The sequence below is a fragment of the Cherax quadricarinatus genome, chromosome 43, assembly GCF_038502225.1.
Source record: "Cherax quadricarinatus isolate ZL_2023a chromosome 43, ASM3850222v1, whole genome shotgun sequence".
NCBI classification, from domain to species: domain Eukaryota; kingdom Metazoa; phylum Arthropoda; class Malacostraca; order Decapoda; family Parastacidae; genus Cherax; species Cherax quadricarinatus.
The window spans coordinates 3289196-3315376 of NC_091334.1; the positions used below are offsets into that span (position 1 = coordinate 3289196).

At 40.5% G+C, this 26181-nt stretch overlaps 1 protein-coding gene across 4 annotated transcripts in view; it reads left to right on the forward strand.

Annotated features, from left to right (window-relative positions):
* Positions 1–26181, forward strand: part of LOC128694154 (vascular endothelial growth factor receptor 1) — a 598057-nt gene that overhangs the window by 427670 nt on the left and 144206 nt on the right. For all 4 annotated transcript variants that reach the window (XM_070093509.1, XM_070093512.1, XM_070093510.1 and 1 more), the window contains exons 10-12: positions 4025–4185; positions 8291–8438; positions 18441–18607. In XM_070093509.1, the coding sequence (XP_069949610.1) occupies positions 4025–4185; positions 8291–8438; positions 18441–18607 (476 nt within the window). The remainder of the gene's footprint in view (positions 1–4024; positions 4186–8290; positions 8439–18440; positions 18608–26181) is intronic.

Sequence of the window (26181 nt, forward strand, 5' to 3'; positions counted from 1 at the left end):
GGACTGCAGATGGACAAAGGCTTTAGGAAGGGTAGGGGGATGTGTAGACCAGGTGTTGACAGTGAAGCATATTGGTAAACAGTATGGATTTGGAAAAGGCGTATGTTAGGGTGGATAGGAAAGCAGTGTGGCAGATGTTGCAAGTGTATGGAATAGGTGTAAAGTTACTGAAAGCAATTAAGAGTTTTTATGAGGATAGTGAAGCACAGGTTAGAGTATGTGTTAATAATAAAAAAAGTGTATCTGTATCTAAATAAACTTAGTCAACAAAGAAAAAAAATGTCTTGAAATGATAGGCAGGAGGCATTCTGAGGTAAATTGGCAAGAAAAGTTCCCAGAACTGGTAGATAGGAGGTAACTCTGGACTGTTATTATTCATATACAGTGGACCCCCGCATAGCGACCTTAACCCTTTCAGGGTCCAAGGCCCAAATCTGGAGTCACGCACCAGTGTCCAAGAATTTAAAAAAAAAAAAAATTTTTATTTTTTCTTATGAAATCGTAGAGAATCATTTTGTGAAGGTAATAAAACAAAAAGTGCGAAATTTGGTGGAAAATTGACGAAATTATGCTCTCGCGAATTTTGATGTGTCAGCGATATTTACGAATCGGCGATTTTGCCGACTTTGACTCCCATTTTAGGCCAATTACATTATTCCAATCAACCAAATTCTTAGCTATTTCACTAGTATTACTTCTATTCTATCGATTGAGCACAAGAAATCGCCAAGTCAACTGTTTCAACTACAAAATAAAGTGATCGGAAATTGTTAATTTGGCCAATTTAACACAAAGTTCAAAATATTCCAATTTCAAAATAGGGTCCAGAATGAACAATGTAGGCATTCCTGGCACTAAACTAACATTTCCTCTGTTCATTAGTTATGTTTTGAGGCTTTACAAATAAATTCCATTTTTATTTTTTATTCACATAATGAATTTTTATTCACACCAAAAAATAGAAGATTTACTGTTATGCAATACTGTAATAATTGTATAAATATCATCACCATACTTGTGAATGTATATTAGACCCACCAGCTGACATGTATTAGACGTGTGAGGTCGTTTGTTTACTCTTGAATATCGGCAAAAATTTAACATTTCTGCTACTTTGAGCTCAGTTTCAAGCCATTTCCAGTGCTAAAACCAATCAAAATCATCTCTATTTCTGTAATATGTCTTCCATTCTATCAAATGAGACCAAGAAATTGCAAATACAACTATAAAAAACATACGAAAAAACACTGCGAAGTTGCTGTTTTAATCGAAAAATCATGATTTCATTTTTTTTCTCTCATTATACACAGTGTGCTGCAGGATCTGTTTTATGTGGTGCACACATACCACATAGATGTATTCTCTCATATCTAGGCCCAAATGTACCACTCACAGTTTATCAGAGTGAGCTGAGCTCATGGCGTAGATCTACGGTTTGGACCCTGAACGTAAAGCCGTAGATCTACGGGACGGACCCTGAAAGGGTTAATCCGTGCATGAGGGCTGGTTGTTATGCGAAATGTTCGGTATGCGAATGAATTTTCCCCATAAGAAATAATGAAAATCAAATTAATCCGTGCAAGACACCCAAAAGTATGAAAAAAATTTTTTTTTACCACATGAAATGTTAATTTTAATACACACAAACTGAAAAAGGCATGCACAATTACATGACACTTACTTTTATTGAAGATCTGGTGATGATTGATGGGATGGGAGGAGGGGAGAGAGAGTGTTAGTGTTTAGAAGGGGAATCCCCTTCCATTAAGACTTGAAGTGTCGAGTCCTTTTCTGGGGTTACTTCCCTTCTTCTTTTAATGCCACTAGGACCAGCTTCAGAGTCACTGGACTTCTGTCGCACAACATATCTGTCCATAGTGGCCTGTACCTCTCGTTCCTTTATGACTTCCCTAAAGTGTTTCACAACATTGTCAGTGTACAGGTTGCCAACACGGCTTGCAATAGCTGTGTGAGGGTGATTTTCATCCATGAAGGTTTGCACTTCAAGCCACTTTGCACAGATTTCCTTAATCTTTGTAGTAGGCAACTTCTTCCATTTCTCTCTCCCCTCCTCTGAACCAGTTTCCTCAGGTCTGGCCTCTTGCTGTTGAAGTTGATCTATCAGCTCATCAATGGTTAGTTCTTCATTGTCCTCCTCCACCAACTCTTCCACATCATCCCCACTAACCTCCAACCCTAAGGACTTTCCCAATGCCACAATGGATTCCTCAACTGGCATAATCCTCTCAGGGTTAGCCTCAAACCCTTCAAAATCCCTTTTGTCTACACATTCTGGCCACAGTTTCTTCCAAGCAGAGTTCAAGGTCTTCTTAGTCACTCCCTCCCAAGCCTTACCTATAAGGTTTACATAATTGAGGATATTAAAGTGATCTCTCCAAAACTCTCTTAGAGTCAGTTGAGTTTCTGAGGTCACTACAAAGCATCTTTCAAACAGAGCTTTTGTGTACAGTTTTTTGAAGTTTGCAATAACCTGCTGGTCCATGGGCTGCAGGAGAGGAGTGGTATTAGGAGGCAAAAACTTCACCTTAATGAATTTCATGTCCCCATAAAGTCGCTCTGCCACGTCTGTAGGATGACCAGGGGCATTGTCTAACACCAGGAGGCACTTAAGTTCTAATTTCTTTTCAGTTAGGTAATCTTTCACATTGGGGGCAAATGCATGGTGTAACCAGTCATAGAAAAAGTCCCTAGTGACCCATGCCTTACTGTTTGCCCTCCACAGCACACACAAATTCTCCTTGAGGACATTCTTTTGCCTGAACGGTCTGGGAGTTTCAGAGTGATACACTAATAAAGGCTTCACTTTGCAATCACCAGTAGCATTGGAACACATCAACAAAGTAAGCCTGTCTTTCATAGGCTTATGTCCTGGGAGTGCCTTTTCCTCCTCAGTAATGTAGGTCCTGCTTGGCATTTTCTTCCAAAACAGGCCTGTTTCATCACAATTAAACACTTGTTCAGGTTTCAGTCCTTCAGTTTCTATGTACTCCTTGAATTCCTGCACATATTTTTCAGCTGCTTTGTGGTCCAAACTGGCAGCCTCACCATGCCTTATCACACTATGTATGCCACTACGCTTCTTAAATCTCTCAAACCAACCTTTGCTGGCCTTAAATTCACTCACATCATCACTAGTTGCAGGCATTTTTTTAATTAAATCCTCATGCAACTTCCTAGCCTTTTCGCTTATGATCGCTTGAGAGATGCTATCTCCTGCTAGCTGTTTTTCATTTATCCATACCAATAAGAGTCTCTCAACATCTTCCATCACTTGCGATCTCTGTTTCGAAAACACAGTTAAACCTTTGGCAAGAACAGCTTCCTTGATTGCCTTTCTGTTGCCCATAATAGTAGAGATGGTTGATTTGGGTTTCTTGTACAACCTGACCAGGTCGGCGACACGCACTCCACTTTCATACTTATCAATGATCTCTTTCTTCATCTCTATTGGAATTCTCACTCTTATTGCTGTAGGGTTGGAACTAGAAGCTTTCTTGGGGCCCATGGTCACTTATTTTCCAGATAAAGCACCGAAAACACTGTAATAATACGAAATATTCCGATTGTATGCTTGGATGTTACCGCGGAGGCTGGCTGGTAAACAATGCCACCGGCGGAACATATGAGGTTGGCTCAGGCCGCACATTGGACGCGTCTCGGACGAAGGGCGGTGAGCGGGTTTTTGGGCGGTATGCGAGGCAAAATTTTAGCGATCAAAGCGTCCGGTATGCGGATTGTACGGTATGCGATGCGTACGGTATGCGGGGGTCCACTGTAGTTGTTTATCAAATTTTAAACAAAAGAGTAGTTTTTCAGTCTTCAAAACATTCTTTGTGAAGGATATGTCTACACTTACTCAGATGTTTGGACAAATTTATGTGCTTAGGCTTATCCCATTTACTTTTATCTCACTGGCTTATAGTGAATAATATAATTCCTAATATTAAGAAAATAGGCTTTTAGTGAATAAAGTAATTATTAAAATAATATTGTTTAATTGCAGACTCAATACAATCTTTCATCAATATCACAAGTTCTATTGAAAAAATCAAAATGGAAGAATCACAACCACTGAAATGGAAAACTCTAGTTCATACCTATCCCACTGATCCAGTGTTGGTATATCGTAACTGGAGAAAGCTGGAGATAAAGGAATCAAGCAGGGTATGTAGAGATGGACTTTAAAATATATATATATATACTATACCACAATGGGTCAAAGTGTATTGAACACTTGTCAGAGCTGGATTAAAATTCTTTTGGCCCCTTGGCTACAGGTACTGTGAAGCCCCCAGTGATATTTTCAAAAAGAAAGAGAAATATTAAATTTATTTTTACAAGTCAAGAGTTCATCATATACATGATGTATAACATACTATAATAATAAACTTATAGCAGTAACTGTGAACACTTTTCACTTAATCTCTGGAGGCCCTCCAGCTGGTGAAGGTTCCTGGGCTGCAGCCCCTGAAGCCCATGCTTTAACCTGGCCCTGACACTTGTTAATGACAGGGCAGTACCTATGTTGAATCAGAAACAAAAGTGATAGACTGTATAGTTCAGAATACATAGTCAATTACTCTTGTTTCTGTGTCTGTGGATAATGTCCTCTCATACTATATCATGTAAGTCTATTAGTTTTTTATTTCTAAGGAAGTTTCGTACATATGGTGGCCATATAAAATTTTTATTATATATTCCCAAATTGGAATATCTATTTTAGTTCTTAGAATTTTTTTTTTAATTTCTTCAAGATATGTGTGTTAACTTGTGATCAACTTTATACTCTCATCATTTTTATATTTTACTTATACGAAGGTTCTGTGATTGTGCTTGAAAATAAGAATGGCTTCTGTGCAAAAACTTGAGAATGTCTTTTCTGATCAACCTCAGCCTTAGAGGACTAGTGATTGTAATAAGACAAATGTTTGAACTATTATTGGACTGTATAGGTGACAGTGTGCCAATTTTACTAACAATAATAGGGTGGATTTGGCATGCAATAACCTTTAACATGCAGTAGAAGTATCAGGTGATTGATTTCTGTGCGATAATTTGAGACTGCTGTTGCTGATTGTTTCAAAATTTTCTTGCTGGTGCATTTTGATGAAAGGAAGATTTGGCTAATTTCATTTAGAAAATTGGGATATTGTTTTTTTTTATGCATTAACTGGATAATGCCTCTTGTGATTGGTGTATCACATTGAAAGGTTCAAGAAATTGTAGCTGTCCTTTCTGTCTTTGGATCAAAACTGATTCTCTCCCATTCCCTGGGCACTTTATGGCCCTTACAGGTTTAATTCTTCCCCCAAAATATAACAATAATTCCCCAGAGGCAAAGTTTGGACTTGAGTTTCTATGTTATAATGCTTGTGATACTGTCACTAGGCATTGTTTTAACTAGGGCAAGGTTCCATGCAACAAGGCTCAGGAATTAGAGCAACTTCAAGATACAAATTGTATAATGACTGTGGGAGAGAACTTTGTATACTATCATTATGCATGGTTTGACTGTGGGAGAGAGCTTTGTGTACTATCATTATGCATGGTTTGACTGTGGGAGAAAGCTTTGTGTACTATCATTATGCATGGTTTGACTGTGGGAGAGAGTCTTGTGTACTATCATTATGCATGACTTGACTGTGGGAGAGAGCCTTGTGTACTATCATTATGCATGGCTTGACTGTGGGAGAGAGCCTGGTATACTATCATTATGCATGGTTTGACTGTGGGAGAGAGTCTTGTGTACTATCATTATGCATGACTTGACTGTGGGAGAGAGCCTTGTGTACTATCATTATGCATGGCTTGACTGTGGGAGAGAGCCTGGTATACTATCATTATGCATGGCTTGACTGTGGGAGAGAGCTTTGTATACTGGAGTTTACCTGGAGAGAGTTCCGGGGGTCAACGCCCCCGCAGCCCGGTCTGTGACCAGGCCTCCTGGTGGATCAGAGCCTGATCAACCAGGCTGTTACTGGTGGCTGCATGCAATCCAACATACGAGCCACAGCCTGGCTGGTTAGGTACCGACTTTAGGTGCTTGTCCAGTGCCTGCTTGAAGACAGCCAGGGGTGTATTGGTAATCCCCCTTATGTATGCTGGGAGGCAGTTGAACAGTCTCGGGCCCCTGACACTTATTGTATGGTCTCTTAACGTGCTAGTGATACCCCTGCTTTTCATTGGGGGGATGTAGCATCGTCTGCCAAGTCTTTTGCTGTTGTTGTGAATGATTTTCGTGTGCAAGTTTGGTACCAGTCCCTCTAGGATTTTCCAGGTGTATATAATCATGTATCTCTCCCGCCTGCATTCCAGGGAGTACAGGTTTATTTATTTATTTATTTATTTATTTAGTAATTTAAGCATACAAACAGAGGTACAAAAAATACTGGTAAGAGCAGCATGCCAAAGCCACTTATATGCATAGCATTACAGGCTGGCTTAAAATTAACTTAAGATTAACTAAGCAATGATGAAATCAGTGATAAAACATTATTGTAAACAGATAACTATAAAGCACAAATGAGTATTACAAAGACAGGTCATATGGTTGCTTTCATTGCTGTACATTCAGTCGAATGGAGTATTCTGTTAGGTAGTGTATTTAAAAAAATAATAAAGTTAGATTGGGTCCTAGGTTTAACATTTGTGTGATATAATTGTGAGTAACATATAGGATATACAATTTATAAGGTTCAGTTATTCAGTATTTATTTGGTTTTGAGTGAGTAAGTGATCTTTGAGAAGAGACCTCAGGAACCTCAAGCGCTCCCAGTAATTGAGGTGTTTTATCTCCGTTATGCGCGCCGTGAAGGTTCTCTGTACATTTTCTAGGTCAGAAATTTCACCTTCTTTGAAAGGTGCTGTTAGTGTGCAGCAATATTCCAGCCTAGATAGAATGAGTGACCTGAAGAGTGTCATCATGGGCTTGGCATCCCTAGTTTTGAAGGTTCTCATTATCCATCCTGTCATTTTTCTAGCAGATGCAATTGATACAATGTTATGGTCCTTGAAGGTGAGATCCTCCGACATGATCACTCCCAGGTCTTTGACGTTCGTTTTTCACTCTATTTTGTGGGTGGAATTTGTTTTGTACTCTGATGAAGTTTTAATTTCCTCATGTTTACCATATCGGAGTAATTGAAATTTCTCATCGTTATGCATGGCTTGACTGTGGGAGAGAGCTTTGTGTACTATCACTATGCATGGCTTGACTGTGGGAGAGAGCTTTGTATACTATCATTATGCATGACTTGACTGTGGGAGAGAGCTTTGTGTACTGTTATTATGCATGACTTGACTGTGGGAGAGAGCTTTGTGTACTCTCATTATGCATGACTTGACTGTGGGAGAGAGCTTTGTGTACTATCATTATGTATGGCTTGACTGTGGGAGAGAACTTTGTATACTATCATTATGCATGGCTAGACCGTGGGAGAGAGCCTTGTGTACTATCATTATGCATGGCTTGACTGTGGGAGAGAACCTTGTGTACTGTCATTATGCATGACTTGACTGTGGGAGAGAGCTTTGTGTACTATCATTATGCATGGCTTGACTGTGGGAGAGAGCCTTGTGTACTATCATTATGCATGGCTTGACCTTGGGAGAGAGCCTTGTGTACTATCATTATGCATGGCAGCTGATAGACGAGTCACTAGTTCTTTTGATAGCATCTTGTGACGGCCTCAAGTTATACTTGAAGGACAAACTTTCTTTGCTTCTGTGTTGTCCTCTTCACTGTCTTATTTCTACTACTTCAACTACTCACTTATTATAGAGAATTTAAAATCTTTTTCAGGAGTTAGTTGTCGAGAGAATAACCTAGACACTGGCCACCGGTAAAGTTTTCTTTGATCACTTCAGTTCAGTTAATATTTATTTATAAAAAATACAGGCATAGGTGTGAACACTATGGTACAACTTGCATAGTAATCAATTTGCCACAGATATTAAATTTTGTTTTTGTCAAAATTATCGGTAAATACTGTCTCAGTGGAAGAGCATTTGACTCGCAATAGAAACAACTGGGGTTTGAATTGTGGGCAAGGTGAGAAGTACTGGTTTGAGCAGATGATCTTGTAATTGCTGCCCTTGTTTAACTAACATTTAATAGACACATGGATGTTAATCATTTGGTAGGAATGGCATCTTGGGGAGGGGCCTGAAGGCCCCAATGGAAATATGCCATATTGCTTTTCTTTCTTGAGACATCTTACATTAACATTCCTGGGTCAATAATCCAATTAAAATCTCTTCTTGTTCACAGATTACTACTGAGCATCATGCAAGCTCTGCTGAATCATGGTTGAAAATCAGCAATGTGACTGCTGATGACTTTGGATTTTATACGTTAGAGGGGATAACTAGTGATAAGAAGGCTAGAGACAATGCTACAGTTTTCGTTGAAGTGAAGAGTAAGTAGGATTTTTTCAGTTTTTAATATATTTTATTCATATTTATATTTGATTGAAGATGGAAGCTATTTTTTTTTAAACTGTTTGGTTACTTCTCACAAAGTCAAAGTAACCCAAAGAAGTAAAATATTCACTGTCCTATATTCATTAGTTTTCAAGAAAACCATGAGTATTACAGCTCCAATAATTTCTTAACATATATTAAGTTCAACTTCCCTGAATTCCTCTAAGAGGGGATTCAGGGAAACTGTTTACCTGGACTGGAGTCTTGAAGGTAAGAAGTACACTCCCTGTACTCTGAAGGAGGAGTTGGGATGCTGCAGTTTGGAGTCATTTAAATTATGCGTGCTCACTTCTGGCAAGACAACTATTGAATGAATGATGATAAATGTGTTTCCTGTTTTTGGGTCACTTTATTTTCGTGTAGGTGGCCAGGGCATTATAAAAGAAATGTCAAAAACTTCACTTTCACTGTCTAGGAACCTAAATACCTGTACAGTACTGTACTAAAATATTACTTTTACTTGGCATTGCTTAAAGCATCCAGGAAGAGAGGACACTGCATGTGTTACTTCTACATAACATTGCTGAACCCATAAACGGTCCAAACATATATGTACATTCTCTTGCCCAGTGCCCCATGCGCTTGCATATTTCAAATCCTACCTTACTAATAGGTATCAGTATGTCACCATTAAAGACACAGTATCATCAACACAGCCACTTGATACTGGAGTTCTGCAGGGAAGTGTCCTTGGTCCCCTGCTCTTCCTCATTTACATCAATGGTCTTCCAAACGTATCCCAACACCTGAAACCCATTCTCTTTGCTGACGACACGACTCGTGTCATCTCTCACCCTAATCCTGCTACCCACAACACCATTGTTAACGAGGAGCTGATCAAAATATCGACTTGGATGACAGTCAATAAACTTAAACTTAACACTGACAAAACCTACTATATTATGTTTGGTAGCAGAGCAGGTGTTGCGCAACTTAACATTAAGATAGACAACACTCTAATTGCCAGACATAATGAGGGTAAATTCCTAGGCCTATACCTCGACAACAACCTGAATTTCAGCACCCATATCCAACACATAACAAAAAAAGTATCCAAAACAGTTGGAATCTTCTCACACTATACCATTCACTCATTTATCCATACCTCACCTATGCTATTTGTGCTTGGGGATCAACTGCAGCAACACACCTAAAGCCAATAATAACCCAACAAAAAGCCGCAGTAAGAATAATCACTAAATCCCATCCCTGGCAACACACCACCCACTCTTCATAGATCTAAACTTACTCCCTGTTCAGAACATCCACACTTACTACTGTGCAATCTACATCTGTAGGACCTTAAATTCCAATATTAACCTTGACCTAAAACCCTTTCTTGATAGTTGTGACAGGACCCACAGGCATAACACCAGACACAAACATCTCTATAACATTCCCCATATCCGACTAAACCTTTACAAAAATTCAATGTATATCAAAGGCCCTAAAATCTAGAACACCCTACCTGAAAACTCTAGAACTGCAGACACATTCATCACCTTCAAAACTACCGTTAGAAAACATCTTATCTCCCTGATACACCCCGTCAACTAACTACATGAATACTACGTGGTGGTTCACACTTACACTCACTCACCGATTTGACTATAAACACAGAAATATGAATCTTAATCTTAAAATAATGAATCCTAACTAGTCATAAGTTTGCCTGTGATACCCCAATATAGAAACTATGTATTGTGCCAAAACAAAAACATTCACATTGCTAAACTCACAAACTAGTATTTAGTCACTTAGCCATAATGCCAACTTACTCCATAATTTGTAATAATTTAGAGTTAAGAATTAATCTAAGTTTGCCCGAAATGCCTAGCGATGCTAGGTGTCCTAGTGGCCCCCTCTGTAATTAGTATTTTATTACATGTAAACCACACAGTAACTAAAATCTGCAAACCCCGCATTGTAATCCTTATAGAGAATAAACTTGATTGATTGATTGATTGAATCGTACTTTTATAGAAATAAAGAGAACATATTTCTAAGTGTTATAGGGTAGGGTGAAAATGAAAAAATTAGGGTCAGTACTTACCGAGATATGAGGCTCCAAAGTTGGCAATTAATGCTCACCTGATGGCAACATTGAGTCCTGCCACTTGCAGAAGTGTTGCCAATACAGTGGACCCCCGCATAGCGAACGCCTTGCATAGCGAACAATCCGCATAGCGAACGCTTTGTTTGCCAAAATTTTGCCCCGCATAGTGGACAAAAACCCGCTCAGCGACCTTCGTCCGAGACGCGTCCATTGTTTACCAGCCAGCCTCCGCGGTAACATTCAAGCATACACTCGGAATATTTCGTATTATTACAGTGTTTTCGGTGCTGTTTCTGGAAAATAAGTGACCATGGGCCCCAAGAAAGCTTCTAGTGCCAACCCTGTGGTAAAAAGGGTGAGAATTAGTATGGAAATTAAGAAAGATTTTGAAGGGTTTGGGGCTAACCCTGAGAAGCCTATGCCAGTTGTGGAATCCATTGTGCCTACTTCAAAAATTAAGGAAATGTGTGCACAGTGGGTTGAACTGCAAACCTTTATGGATGAAAATCACCCTGACACAGCTGTTGCAAGCCGTGCTGGTGACTATTTCAATGACAATGTTATGGCCCATTTTAGACAAATCGTAAAGGAACGGGAGGTACAGAGCTCTATGGACAGATTTGTTGTGCGACAGAGGTCCAGTGACTCTGAAGCTGGTCCTAGTGGCATTAAAAGAAGAAGGGAAGTAACCCCGGAAAAGGACTTGCTACCTCAAGTCCTAATGGAAGGGGATTCCCCTTCTAAACACTAACACTCTCTCTCCCCTCCTCCCATCCCATCAATCATCACCAGATCTTCAATAAAAGTAAGTGTCATGTAATTGTGCATGCCTTTTTCAGTTTGTGTGTACTAAAATTAACATTTTTTTGTGGTAAAAAAATTTTTTTTTCATACTTTTGGGTGTCTTGCACGGATTAATTTTATTTCCATTATTTCTTATGGGGAAAATTAATTCGCATAGCGAACATTTCGCATAACGACCAGCCCTCTTGCACGGATTAAGTTCGCTATGCGGGGGTCCACTGTATACCTTTTTTTTCTCATTTTTAAATTATTTTATATGATTTTTATGTTCTGATAATTACAATTTATTGTAGTTAATGTTGAAGGATAAGATATGGCAGGAAAAGAGGGACTATAAATGTATTAATTCAAGGATTATGTGGAGTAAAATAAAGGTTGGATGTGAAAAGTGGGTTATAGTAAGTGTATATGCACCTGGAGAAGAGAGAAGTGTAGAGGAGAGAGAGAGATTTTGGGATAGTCGACAAAAATCATACCTATTTCGCTAGAACTCCATTTTTTCTATCGAATGATTACAAGAAACCACCAATTTACCGATTTCAACTATCCAATACAGTGGTCAGAATTTAGCAATTTTGCCAATTTCACACAAATTTCAAAAGATGCCGATTTCTAAATAGGGTCCAGAATAAACAAGAAAGACATTCCTGGCACTAAAATAACATTTCCTCTGTTCATTAGTCACGTCCCCAGGCCCCTCTTACTTTCTTTTGCTTTCCATTTTGAATTTTTATTCTCACAAAAAATGCAGACTACTGCATTAGTGTAGAAATGGTATAAATAATATCGGCGCACTTATGAAAGAATATTAGACTCACCAGTTGACATGTATTGGACGCTTAGCATGATTTGTTTACTTTTGAACTTTGGTAAAAATCGAACATTTCTGCAACTTTGAGATTAATTTCAAGGTACTTTTCATTGTAAAACCAGTCAAAATCATCTCTCTTTCTGTAATATGTCTTCCATTCTATACAATGAGACCAGGAAAACTAGAATACAGCAATAAATACCATATGAAAATACAGTGCAAAGTCGCTGTTCCAAAAACACGGTCAAAGTTTTTTTTTCTCATTACGCACTGTGTGCTGCAGGATTTTTTTATACTGCGCACACTTACCACATAGACCCATTCTATCATATGTAGGCCTACCAGCTTTCTCTCACTAGTTTTGAAGGTGCTAGAATTTGAGTACTAGTACATCATGGACCCTGGAGCATAAGCCGTACTAGTACGGCCGAAACCCTGAAAGGGTTAAATGTCGCAGTATATTACATGTGGGTGGGGTGGTCAGGAGGGCTACCATACCTAGCACACCTGAACTCTTACCTTACACCCTCTTACACCCTATTATTGCGTGACAGAGTGTCAGCGTGCCTCGTTGTGCTCCGGGTTTTCTGGTGTTTTCACGGTCGCTCTTACGTGCTAGAACTTTAATTTGTGTCATCAATCCTATACGATACATCCCTCTAGCGCCTGGAACCAATCTTGGGCGGAAAACATTATATACTGAGTCAAAAAAGGAGAATTAGTGTGCACTACCTAGCAGAGTTTACTGCCAGAGGGGAATCATAGGCCTGTGTCCCGTGTGAAAAAAATAATAATAATTGAACTTTTCGTGTCAGAGGAAAGAAAGTCTCCCTGATAACATTGAGTATACATAGTGTATAGTGTATACTACAGTGGCTCCCTAGTATATTGTTGATAAAGGCTAAAGTGTCATTTGAAAACAGGTGAATTTGTAAATGAAGTGATAAGCCTATAGAGGCTGGTGCCAGAAGTCGCCAGAAACTTACCACAGGTCAGCTGTTTTTAATAATCTTCCTGGCTTGCTAGTGTACTCGCATATAATCTAGTGATACCAGTGAATAGCAGAATACAGTGTTGTAGTAGCAACTAACCAGTATTATAATGGTACTTAGTGGAGTGGAGTGACTTTCATTAGTTTCTTTTTTCTTGAAATACCAGACGTATACTGTGAATTTCATATAACCTGTAGTTACCAGCGGTCGCAATATACACAACCAGAAGCAAATATTACTACAGAAAAAGCGTCCTTCCTCCAAAATTTCCACCAGTCAACTATAGTGATAATATAGCATTTATTGTGGTGGAGACGGAAAAAAAATAGAAAAGCTAGATACAGCGATTGATAAACAAGGGTTGAGGTCGACCGTTCGTCATTGTAGGAGCTGCCAGAAATCACCGGTTTCTTCAACACGCAAGTTATACTTTTGTATCAATCAAATCACATATTACTCGGGTAGATAATTTCCAGTAGATCCTTCATGTGTTAGCCCAAATCACCGACCAGTATGTTTTAAATAAGCGACCCACTGATCAGATCAGATCGACTGGTCCGAACCCTTGACTGGTCCGAACCCTTGACTGGTCCGAACCCTTGACTGGTCCGAACCCTTGACTGGTTTCAAACGGTTTCGTTGGACAATAAAGCAGACTGTAAACGGATGGGGTTGTAGGCGCCCTTATAAACACAAACATTAAATATATATCAGGAACGTGCACGGTAAGCTGTCCAATATACAAAAACAGTTAGAAACAGAAATACAAATAGCTAGAGCTTCATTTAAGGAGGTTATTAATAGAATATTCAAGAGGTTGCTAGTAGAATTGCAGTAAATCAACCATTCAAATCATTATGAAGCTGTGTGTAGTCTGTGGTCAGTCAAACAAACGGGCTTCCACATGGATAAATTGTCATTTGTGTGGAAATTGGTGTCACGCCCCTTGTGCAGATATCCAAGAACTAGCTACAAGCAGTGTTAAAACAGGGAAATGTTTTTGGGTATGCCCAAATGAGATAAATCTGTGGACTAAAATCACAAGGGTATTAAAAGAGGACAACATCAAAGCTGCTTTCATAGACAACCTGGAAGCTTTCTACAACAGATGGGAACATAAAAAGTCTGTGCTGAATGGTACTGCCCTTGATACTGGCCATGTAGTCAGAAACTGTAAGGCTGGAGATGAAGTCCTGGTAGTCAGTAAATGTGGGAGGGGGTGAATAGTGCTGTCCTGGGAGACAGTAATGGTGAAGCTGGAGGTGCTGTCCTGGGAGACAGTAATGGTGAAGCTGGAGGTGCTGTCCTGGGAGACAGTAATGGTGAAGCTGGAGATGCTGTCCTGGGAGACAGAAATGGTGAAGCTGGAGATTTTGTCCAGGTAGTCGGGAACTATACGCAGGAAGGAATACATATAAATGACCTCATAGGGGACAGGAGCCATAGTAGGGAAACAAGTGTAGTCAAAGATAAGATAAAACCAATATTGCAAACTAGAAATACCGCAGGAAATAGCAAACAAGAGGACTCCACTAGCAATAGTGAGGATATATTACCAAAAACAACTGGTGGGAGCTCCATTGTTGGTGCTAGGGAGGATAGAAGTAAGACAGGGAAACATGCACCAACAGGGAATACAGTCACAGAAACCCAAGGCAAACGGAAACCAAGCCTGTGCACATACTATGCACTTGGTATCTGCTGGCATGGGAAATCTGGAAAAACAGATGGGACGTGCAACTATGACCACCCTAGAAAATGCCATGCCCATATGACAACAGGAAAATGCAAACTCCCTTCCTGTAAGCTTTTTCACCCTGAACTGTGTACCTCTTCAGTACAGGAAAGACTGTGCTATAACTTAAATTGCCAGGCATACCATCTAAAGGGGACAAAAAGATACAAAACATCCAGGCCATGGGAAAACCTGGGTAGCCACAGCCACTCAAGAGGGAGAGGTTTTTTAGTGCCAGGAAGGAAAAAAAACTGGCAGGAAATGGCAGAAATCGTACACCAAATCCAGTCATTCCTGGAGTGGAACCACAGTCGATGGCCTCCACTCCAAACCAACAGATACAGATACTAATGCCGGAAAAAAAATCCCCCCCCCCCAGTACCAACAATACCACCAGTCCGATAACATTCTTCTTTGCAAATATACAGGGTCTAAAGCCAGCAACAAACAACAAAATACCTTTCATCCGTGGACTGCTTGCAGAGGCAAAGGCAATGTTCGCGGCTTTCACTGAGACCCACATAAAGGATCACTTGGACAACGAAATATGGATCCCAGGTTACAACCTATACAGATGTGACAGAGTGAACAGGCAAAAGGGGGGGGGGTTGGCCTGTACATTGCAGAGTCACTTGTTTGCACAGAACTGCTTAATGCCTCAAATGATGTAGTGGAAGTTTTAGCAGTAAAGGTCGAGAACCAAAACCTAGTCATTGTGGTAGTCTACAAGCCTCCGGATGCAACATCCCAGCAATTCCAGGAACAGCTGTTAAAAATTGACCACTGTCTGGAAAATCTTCCAGCTCCTGCACCCAACATCTTGCTCCTGGGGGATTTCAACTTAAGGCACCTAAAATGGAGGAATATAGCAAATAATATTGTTGCAGTAATAACACCAGGAGGCAGCTCTGATGAAAACTCACACTCACACGAGCTTTTAAATCTCTGCACAAAATTCAATTTAAACCAGCAAATAATAGAGCCTACTAGACTGGAGAATACACTAGACCTCATCTTCACTAACAATGATGATCTGATAAGAAATGTCACCATATCAAAAACAATATACTCAGATCACAACATAATTGAGGTTCAGACATGTATGCGTGGAGCCCCAGACCGACATAATGAGACTAGTCACGAGGGAGCATTCACCAAATTCAACTTCAATAACAAAAACATAAAGTGGGACCAAGTAAACCAATTCCTAACCGATATAAGCTGGGAAGATATACTAAGCAACACAGACCCCAACTTATGCCTAGAACAGATTAACTCGGTGGCACTCGATGTTTGCACAAGGCTTATTCCTCTAAGAAAAAGGAGGAGTAGATGTAAAATAGAAAGAGACAGGCGCTCCCTTTACAGGCGACGGAAAAGAATAACAGAGCGGCTAAAAGAGGTCAATATATCTGAAATGCGTAGGGAGACACTGGTCAGAGAAATAGCAAGCATCGAACTTAAGCTAAAAGAATCCTTTAGGAGTCAGGAATCGCGGGAAGAACTAAAAGCCATAAATGAAATCGAAAGAAACCCAAAGTATTTCTTCTCCTATGCCAAATCAAAATCGAGAACAACGTCCAGTATTGGGCCCCTACTTAAACAAGATGGGTCCTACACAGATGACAGCAAGGAAATGAGTGAGCTACTCAAGTCCCAGTATGACTCAGTTTTTAGCAAGCCGCTAACCAGACTGAGAGTCGAAGATCAAAATGAATTTTTTATGAGAGAGCCACAAAATTTGATTAACACAAGCCTATCCGATGTTATCCTGACGCCAAATGACTTCGAACAGGCGATAAATGACATGCCCATGCACTCTGCCCCAGGGCCAGACTCATGGAACTCTGTGTTCATCAAGAACTGCAAGAAGCCCCTATCACGAGCCTTTTCCATCCTATGGAGAGGGAGCATGGACACGGGGGTCGTCCCACAGTTACTAAAAACAACAGACATAGCCCCACTCCACAAAGGGGGCAGTAAAGCAACAGCAAAGAACTACAGACCAATAGCACTAACATCCCATATCATAAAAATCTTTGAAAGGGTCCTAAGAAGCAAGATCACCACCCATCTAGAAACCCATCAGTTACACAACCCAGGGCAACATGGGTTTAGAACAGGTCGCTCCTGTCTGTCTCAACTATTGGATCACTACGACAAGGTCCTAAATGCACTAGAAGACAAAAAGAATGCAGATGTAATATATACAGACTTTGCAAAAGCCTTCGACAAGTGTGACCATGGCGTAATAGCGCACAAAATGCGTGCTAAAGGAATAACAGGAAAAGTCGGTCGATGGATCTATAATTTCCTCACTAACAGAACACAGAGAGTAGTCGTCAACAGAGTAAAGTCCGAGGCAGCTACGGTGAAAAGCTCTGTTCCACAAGGCACAGTACTCGCTCCCATCTTGTTCCTCATCCTCATATCCGACATAGACAAGGATGTCAGCCACAGCACCGTGTCTTCCTTTGCAGATGACACCCGAATCTGCATGACAGTGTCTTCCATTGCAGACACTGCAAGGCTCCAGGCGGACATCAACCAAATCTTTCAGTGGGCTGCAGAAAACAATATGAAGTTCAACGATGAGAAATTTCAATTACTCAGATATGGTAAACATGAGGAAATTAAATCTTCATCAGAGTACAAAACAAATTCTGGCCACAAAATAGAGCGAAACACCAACGTCAAAGACCTGGGAGTGATCATGTCGGAGGATCTCACCTTCAAGGACCATAACATTGTATCAATCGCATCTGCTAGAAAAATGACAGGATGGATAATGAGAACCTTCAAAACTAGGGAGGCCAAGCCCATGATGACACTCTTCAGGTCACTTGTTCTATCTAGGCTGGAATATTGCTGCACACTAACAGCACCTTTCAAGGCAGGTGAAATTGCCGACCTAGAAAATGTACAGAGAACTTTCACGGCGCGCATAACGGAGATAAAACACCTCAATTACTGGGAGCGCTTGAGGTTCCTAAACCTGTATTCCCTGGAACGCAGGAGGGAGAGATACATGATTATATACACCTGGAAAATCCTAGAGGGACTAGTACCGAACTTGCACACGAAAATCACTCACTACGAAAGCAAAAGACTTGGCAGACGATGCACCATCCCCCCAATGAAAAGCAGGGGTGTCACTAGCACGTTAAGAGACCATACAATAAGTGTCAGGGGCCCGAGACTGTTCAACTGCCTCCCAGCACACATAAGGGGGATTACCAACAGACCCCTGGCAGTCTTCAAGCTGGCACTGGACAAGCACCTAAAGTCAGTTCCTGATCAGCCGGGCTGTGGCTCGTACGTTGGTTTGCGTGCAGCCAGCAGCAACAGCCTGGTTGATCAGGCTCTGATCCACCAGGAGGCCTGGTCACAGACCGGGCCGCGGGGGCGTTGACCCCCGGAACTCTCTCCAGGTAAACTCCAGGTATTCTTAAAAAAACAATTGTTTGTTATTGTTGAATATTTTTTAAACTGCTTCTTGTTAAGTGACCTAAAGATATTGTTCTTGCACGGAATTTACAGGTAAACCCACTGCAATGATTAGAGGTGCTTCATCGTATGTTAATGCTGGAAAAACGCTGGAGGTCTCATGTTCAAGCCAGGGCTTTCCTCTGCCCATCAGTAACTGGTTGTTTAAGGCATGTCCTAATGGGCCTCACATCTGTGATGAAGATTATAAGACTTTTGAGGTAATGAATTGGGTAGTTCTTTAATTATTACATTTTCTTTGTCAACTTTGTATGTAAGAGATTTACAATAGTCAGTTGTTACAAGCATTTTACTGAACTATACAGATGTTCCTTGATTTATGATACCTGGTTTGACTCAAGATATTTTGACTTTGCAATGGTACAATAACACCATCATGAAATTGAAATATCACCATCGCACATTTATACACAGGATGAACTTGTATTCATTTATTTACTTTTTATTACTTGAATATAATTAGTTACAATAATTATTTGTTCTGTAGGTAGTAGGTTTGTAGACAGCAACTACCCAGGGAGGTACTACCGTCCTGTCAAGTGAATGTAAAACGAAAGCCTGTATTTGTTTTACATTATGGTAGGATTGCTGGTGTCTTTTTTCTGTCTCTGAAACATGAAAGATATCAGGTACGTCTTGCTACTTCTACTTACACTTTGGTCACACTACACATGCATGTACAAGCATATATATATATATATATATATATATATATATATATATATATATATATATATTTTTTTTTTCAACAAGTTGGTCGTCTCCCACCGAGGCAGGGTGACCCAAAAAAGAAAGAAAATCCCCAAAAAGAAAATACTTTCATCATTCAACACTTTCACCACACTCACACATTATCACTGCTTTTGCAGAGGTGCTCAGAATACAACAGTTTAGAAGCATATACGTATAAAGATACACAACATATCCCTCCAAACTGCCAATATCCCAAACCCCTCCTTTAAAGTGCAGGCATTGTACTTCCCATTTCCAGGACTCAAGTCCGACTATATGAAAATAACCGGTTTCCCTGAATCCCTTCACTAAATATTACCCTGCTCACACTCCAACAGATCGTCAGGTCCCAAGTATCATTCGTCTCCATTCACTCCTATCTAACACGCTCATGCACGCTTGCTGGAAGTCCAAGCCCCTCGCCCACAAAACCTCCTTTACCCCCTCTTTCCAACCCTTTCGAGGACGACCCCTACCCCTCTTTCCTTCCCCTATAGATTTATATGCTTTCCATGTCATTCTACTTTGATCCATTCTCTCTAAATGACCAAACCACCTCAACAACCCCTCTTCTGCCCTCTGACTAATGCTTTTATTAACTCCACACCTCCTAATTTCCACACTCCGAATTTTCTGCATAATATTTACACCACACATTGCCCTTAGACAGGACATCTCCACTGCCTCCAACCGTCTCCTCGCTGCTGCATTTACCACCCAAGCTTCACATCCATATAAGAGTGTTGGTACTACTATACTTTCATACATTCCCTTCTTTGCCTCCATAGATAACGTTTTTTGACTCCACATATACCTCATCGCACCACTCACCTTTTTTCCCTCATCAATTCTATGATTAACCTCATCCTTCACAAATCCATCCACCGACACGTCAACTCCCAAGTATCTGAAAACATTCACTTCTTCCATACTCCTCCTCCCCAATTTGATATCCAATTTTTCTTTATCTAAATTATTTGATACCCTCATCACCTTACTCTTTTCTATGTTCACTTTCAACTTTCTACCTTTACACACATTCCCAAACTCATCCACTAACCTTTGCAATTTTTCTTTAGAATCTCCCATAAGCACAGTATCATCAGCAAAAAGTAACTGTGTCAATTCCCATTTTGAATTTGATTCCCCATAATTTAATCCCAGCCCTCTCCCGAACACCCTAGCATTTACTTCTTTTACAACCCTATCTATAAATATATTAAACAACCATGGTGACATTACACATCCCTGTCTAAGACCTACTTTTACCGGGAAGTATTCTCCCTCTCTTCTACACACCCTAACCTGAGCCTCACTATCCTCATAAAAGCTCTTTACAGCATTTAGTAACTTACCACCTATTCCCTAAACTTGCAACATCTGCCACATTGCTCCTCTATCCACTCTATCATATGCCTTTTCTAAATCCATAAATGCAATAAAAACTTCCCTTCTTCTTCTTTCTTCTTTCAACGTACCAGCCGTATCCCACTGAGGTGGGGTGGCCCAAAAGAAAAAACTGAAGTTTCTCCTTTTAAATTTAGTAATATATACAGGAGAAGGGGTTACTAGCCCCTTGCTCCCGGCATTTTAGTCGCCTCTTACGACACGCATGGCTTACAGAGGAAGAATTCTGTTCCACTTCCCCATGGAGATAAGAGGAAATAAACAAGAACAAGAATTAGAAAGAAAATAGAAGAAAACCCAGAGGGGTGTGTATATATATGCTTGTACATGTATGTTTAGTGTGACCTAAGTGTAAGTAGAAGTAGCAAGACTTACCTGTAATCTTGCATATTTATGAGACAGACAAAAGACACCAGCAATCCTACCATCATGTAAAACAATTACAGGCTTTCGTTTTACACTCGCTTGGCAGGACGGTAGTACCTCCCTGGGCGGTTGCTGTCTACCAACCTACTACCTACAAAAAACTTCCCTACCTTTATCAAAATACTGTTCACATATATGCTTCAATGTAAACACTTGATCTACACATCCCCTACCCACTCTGAAGCCTCCTTGCTCATCCGCAATTCTACATTCTGTCTTACCTCTAATTCTTTCAATTATAACTCTACCGTATACTTTTCCTGGTATACTCAATAAACTTTTTATTTATTATCACACCGGCCGATTCCCACCAAGGCAGGGTGGCCCGAAAAAGAAAAACTTTCACCATCATTCACTCCATCACTGTCTTGCCAGAAGGGTGCTTTACACTACAGTTTTTAAACTGCAACATTAACACCCCTCCTTCAGAGTGCAGGCACTGTACTTCCCATCTCCAGGACTCAAGTCCGGCCTGCCGGTTTCCCTGAATCCCTTCATAAATGTTACTTTGCTCACACTCCAACAGCACGTCAAGTATTAAAAACCATTTGTCTCCATTCACTCCTATCAAACACGCTCACGCATGCCTGCTGGAAGTCCAAGCCCCTCGCACACAAAACCTCCTTTACCCCCTCCCTCCAACCCTTCCTAGGCCGACCCCTACCCCGCCTTCCTTCCACTACAGACTGATACACTCTTGAAGTCATTCTGTTTCGCTCCATTCTCTCTACATGTCCGAACCACCTCAACAACCCTTCCTCAGCCCTCTGGACAACAGTTTTGGTAATCCCGCACCTCCTCCTAACTTCCAAACTACGAATTCTCTGCATTATATTCACACCACACATTGCCCTCAGACATGACATCTCCACTGCCTCCAGCCTTCTCCTCGCTGCAACATTCATCACCCACGCTTCACACCCATATAAGAGCGTTGGTAAAACTATACTCTCATACATTCCCCTCTTTGCCTCCAAGGACAAAGTTCTTTGTCTCCACAGACTCCTAAGTGCACCACTCACTCTTTTTCCCTCATCAATTCTATGATTCACCTCATCTTTCATAGACCCATCCGCTGACACGTCCACTCCCAAATATCTGAATACGTTCACCTCCTCCATACTCTCTCCCTCCAATCTGATATTCAATCTTTCATCACCTAATCTTTTTGTTATCCTCATAACCTTACTCTTTCCTGTATTCACCTTTAATTTTCTTCTTTTGCACACCCTACCAAATTCATGACTTAAGAAATCGTAATGACACGATTGCAAATAAACCATACCCCCGGCCGGGATTGAACCCGCGGTCATAGAGTCTCAATGAGACTCTATGACCGCGGGTTCAATCCCGGCCGGGGGTATGGTCTACCAAATTCATCCACCAATCTCTGCAACTTCTCTTCAGAATCTCCCAAGAGCACAGTGTCATCAGCAAAGAGCAGCTGTGACAACTCCCACTTTGTGTGTGATTCTTTATCTTTTAACTCCATGCCTCTTGCCAAGACCCTCGCATTTACTTCTCTTACAACCCCATCTATAAATATATTAAACAACCACGGTGACATCACACATCCTTGTCTAAGGCCTACTTTTACTGGGAAAAAATTTCCCTCTTTCCTACATACTCTAACTTGAGCCTCACTATCCTCGTAAAAACTCTTCACTGCTTTCAGTAACCTACCTCCTACACCATACACTTGCAACATCTGCCACATTGCCCCCCTATCCACCCTGTCATACGCCTTTTCCAAATCCATAAATGCCACAAAGACCTCTTTAGCCTTATCTAAATACTGTTCACTTATATGTTTCACTGTAAACACCTGGTCCACACACCCCCTACCTTTCCTAAAGCCTCCTTGTTCATCTGCTATCCTATTCTCCGTCTTACTCTTAATTCTTTCAATTATAACTCTACCATACACTTTACCAGGTACACTCAACAGACTTATCCCCCTATAATTTTTGCACTCTCTTTTATCCCCTTTGCCTTTATACAAAGGAACTATGCATGCTCTCTGCCAATCCCTAGGTACCTTACCCTCTTCCATACATTTATTAAATAATTGCACCAACCACTCCAAAACTATATCCCCACCTGCTTTTAACATTTCTATCTTTATCCCATCAATCCCGGCTGCCTTACCCCCTTTCATTTTACCTACTGCCTCACGAACTTCCCCCACACTCACAACTGGCTCTTCCTCACTCCTACAAGATGTTATTCCTCCTTGCCCTATACACGAAATCACAGCTTCCCTATCTTCATCAACATTTAACAATTCCTCAAAATATTCCTTCCATCTTCCCAATACCTCTAACTCTCCATTTAATAACTCTCCTCTCCTATTTTTAACTGACAAATCCATTTGTTCTCTAGGCTTTCTTAACTTGTTAATCTCACTCCAAAACTTTTTCTTATTTTCAACAAAATTTGTTGATAACATCTCACCCACTCTCTCATTTGCTCTCTTTTTACATTGCTTCACCACTCTCTTAACTTCTCTCTTTTTCTCCATATACTCTTCCCTCCTTGCATCACTTCTACTTTGTAAAAACTTCTCATATGCTAACTTTTTCTCCCTTACTACTCTCTTTACATCATCATTCCACCAATCGCTTCTCTTCCCTCCTGCACCCACTTTCCTGTAACCACAAACTTCTGCTGAACACTCTAACACTACATTTTTAAACCTACCCCATACCTCTTCGACCCCATTGCCTATGCTCTCATTAGCCCATCTATCCTCCAATAGCTGTTTATATCTTACCCTAACTGCCTCCTCTTTTAGTTTATAAACCTTCACCTCTCTCTTCCCTGATGCTTCTATTCTCCTTGTATCCCATCTACCTTTTACTCTCAGTGTAGCTACAACTAGAAAGTGATCTGATATATCTGTGGCCCCTCTATAAACATGTACATCTTGAAGTCTACTCAACAGTCTTTTATCTACCAATACATAATCCAACAAACTACTGTCATTTCGCCCTACATCATATCTTGTATACTTATTTATCCTCTTTTTCTTAAAATATGTATTACCTATAACTAAACCCCTTTCTATACAAAGTTCAATCAAAGGGCTCCCATTATCATTTACACCTGGCACCCCAAACTTACCTACCACACCCTCTCTAAAAGTTTCTCCTACTTTAGCATTCAAGTCCCCTACCACAATTACTCTCTCACTTGGTTCAAAGGCTCCTATACATTCACTTAACATCTCCCAAAATCTCTCTCTCTCCTCTGCATTCCTCTCTTCTCCAGGTGCATACACGCTTATTATGACCCACTTCTCGCATCCAACCTTTACTTTAATCCACATAATTCTTGAATTTACACATTCATATTCTCTTTTCTCCTTCCATAACTGATCATTTAACATTACTGCTACCCCTTCCTTTGCTCTAACTCTCTCAGATACTCCAGATTTAATCCCATTTATTTCCCCCCCACTGAAACTCTCCTACCCCCTTCAGCTTTGTTTCGCTTAGGGCCAGGACATCCAACTTCTTTTCATTCATAACATCAACAATCATCTGTTTCTTGTCATCCGCACTACATCCACGCACATTTAAGCAACCCAGTTTTATAAAGTTTTTCTTCTTCTCTTTTTTAGTAATTGTATACAGGAGAAGGGGTTACTAGCCCATTGCTCCCGGCATTTTAGTCGCCTCATACGACACGCATGGCTTACGGAGGAAAGATTCTTTTCCACTTCCCCATGGACAATAGAAGAAATAAAAAAGAACAAGAGCTATTTAGAAAAAGGAGAAAAACCTAGATGTATGTATATATATATATGCATGTGCGTGTCTGTGAAGTGTGACCAAAGTGTAAGTAGGAGTAGCAAGATATCCCTGTTATCTTAGCGTGTTTATGAGACAGAAAAAGAAACCAGCAATCCTACCATCATGCAAAACAGTTACAGGTTTTTGTTTCACAGTCATCTGGCAGGACGGTAGTACTTCCCTGGGTGGTTGCTGTCTACCAACCTACTACCTACAAGCAGTAAACTTATTCCTCTATAATTTTTACAATCCCTTTTGTCCCCTTTCCCTTTATATAAAGGGACTATACATGCTCTCTGCCAATCCCTAGGTACCTTCCCCTCTTTCATACATTTATTAAACAAAAGTACCAACCACTCCAACACTATATCCCCCCCTGCTTTTAACATTTCTGTCATGATCCCATCAGTTCCAGCTGCTTTACCCCCTTTCATTGTACGTAATGCCTCACGTACCTCCACCACACTTACATTCTGCTCTTCTTCACTCCTAAAAGATGGTATACTTCCCTGGCCAGTGCATGAAATTACCGCCTCCCTTTCTTCCTCAACATTTAAAAGTTCCTCAAAATATTCTCGCCATCTACCTAATACCTCCCTCTCCCCATCTACTAACTCCCCTACTCTGTTTTTAATGGACAAATCCATACTTTCCCTAGGCTTTCTTAACTTGTTTAACTCTCTCCAAAATTTTTTCTTATTTTCATTAAAATTTCTTGACAGTGCCTCTCCCACTCTTTCATCTGCTCTCCTTTTGCACTCCCTCACCACTCTCTTCACCTTTCTTTTACTCTCAATATACTCTGCTCTTCTTATAACACTTCTGCTTTGTAAAAACCTCTCGTAAGCTACCTTTTTCTCTTTTATCACACCCTTTACTTCATCATTCCACCAATCACTCCTCTTTCCTCCTGCCCCCACCCTCCTATAACCCAAACAGAAAATACTTTCATCATCATCATCCCACCCCTCTCCCGAACACCCTAGCATTTACTTCTTTTACAACCCCATCTATAAATATATTAAACAACCATGGTGACATTACACATTCCTGTCTAAGACCTACTTTTATCGGGAAGTAGTCTCCCTCTCTTTTACACACCCTAACCTGAGCCTCACTATCCTCATAAAAACTCTTTACAGCATTTAATAACTTACCACCTATTCCATATACTTGCAACAACTGCCACATTGCTCCTCTATCCACTCTATCATATTTTATTTTTTATTATTTATTATCACACCGGCCGATTCCCACCAAGGCAGGGTGGCCCGAAAAAGAAAAACTTTCACCATCATTCACTCCATCACTGTCTTGCCAGAAGGGTGCTTTACACTACAGTTTTTAAACTGCAACATTAACACCCCTCCTTCAGAGTGCAGGCACTGTACTTCCCATCTCCAGGACTCAAGTCC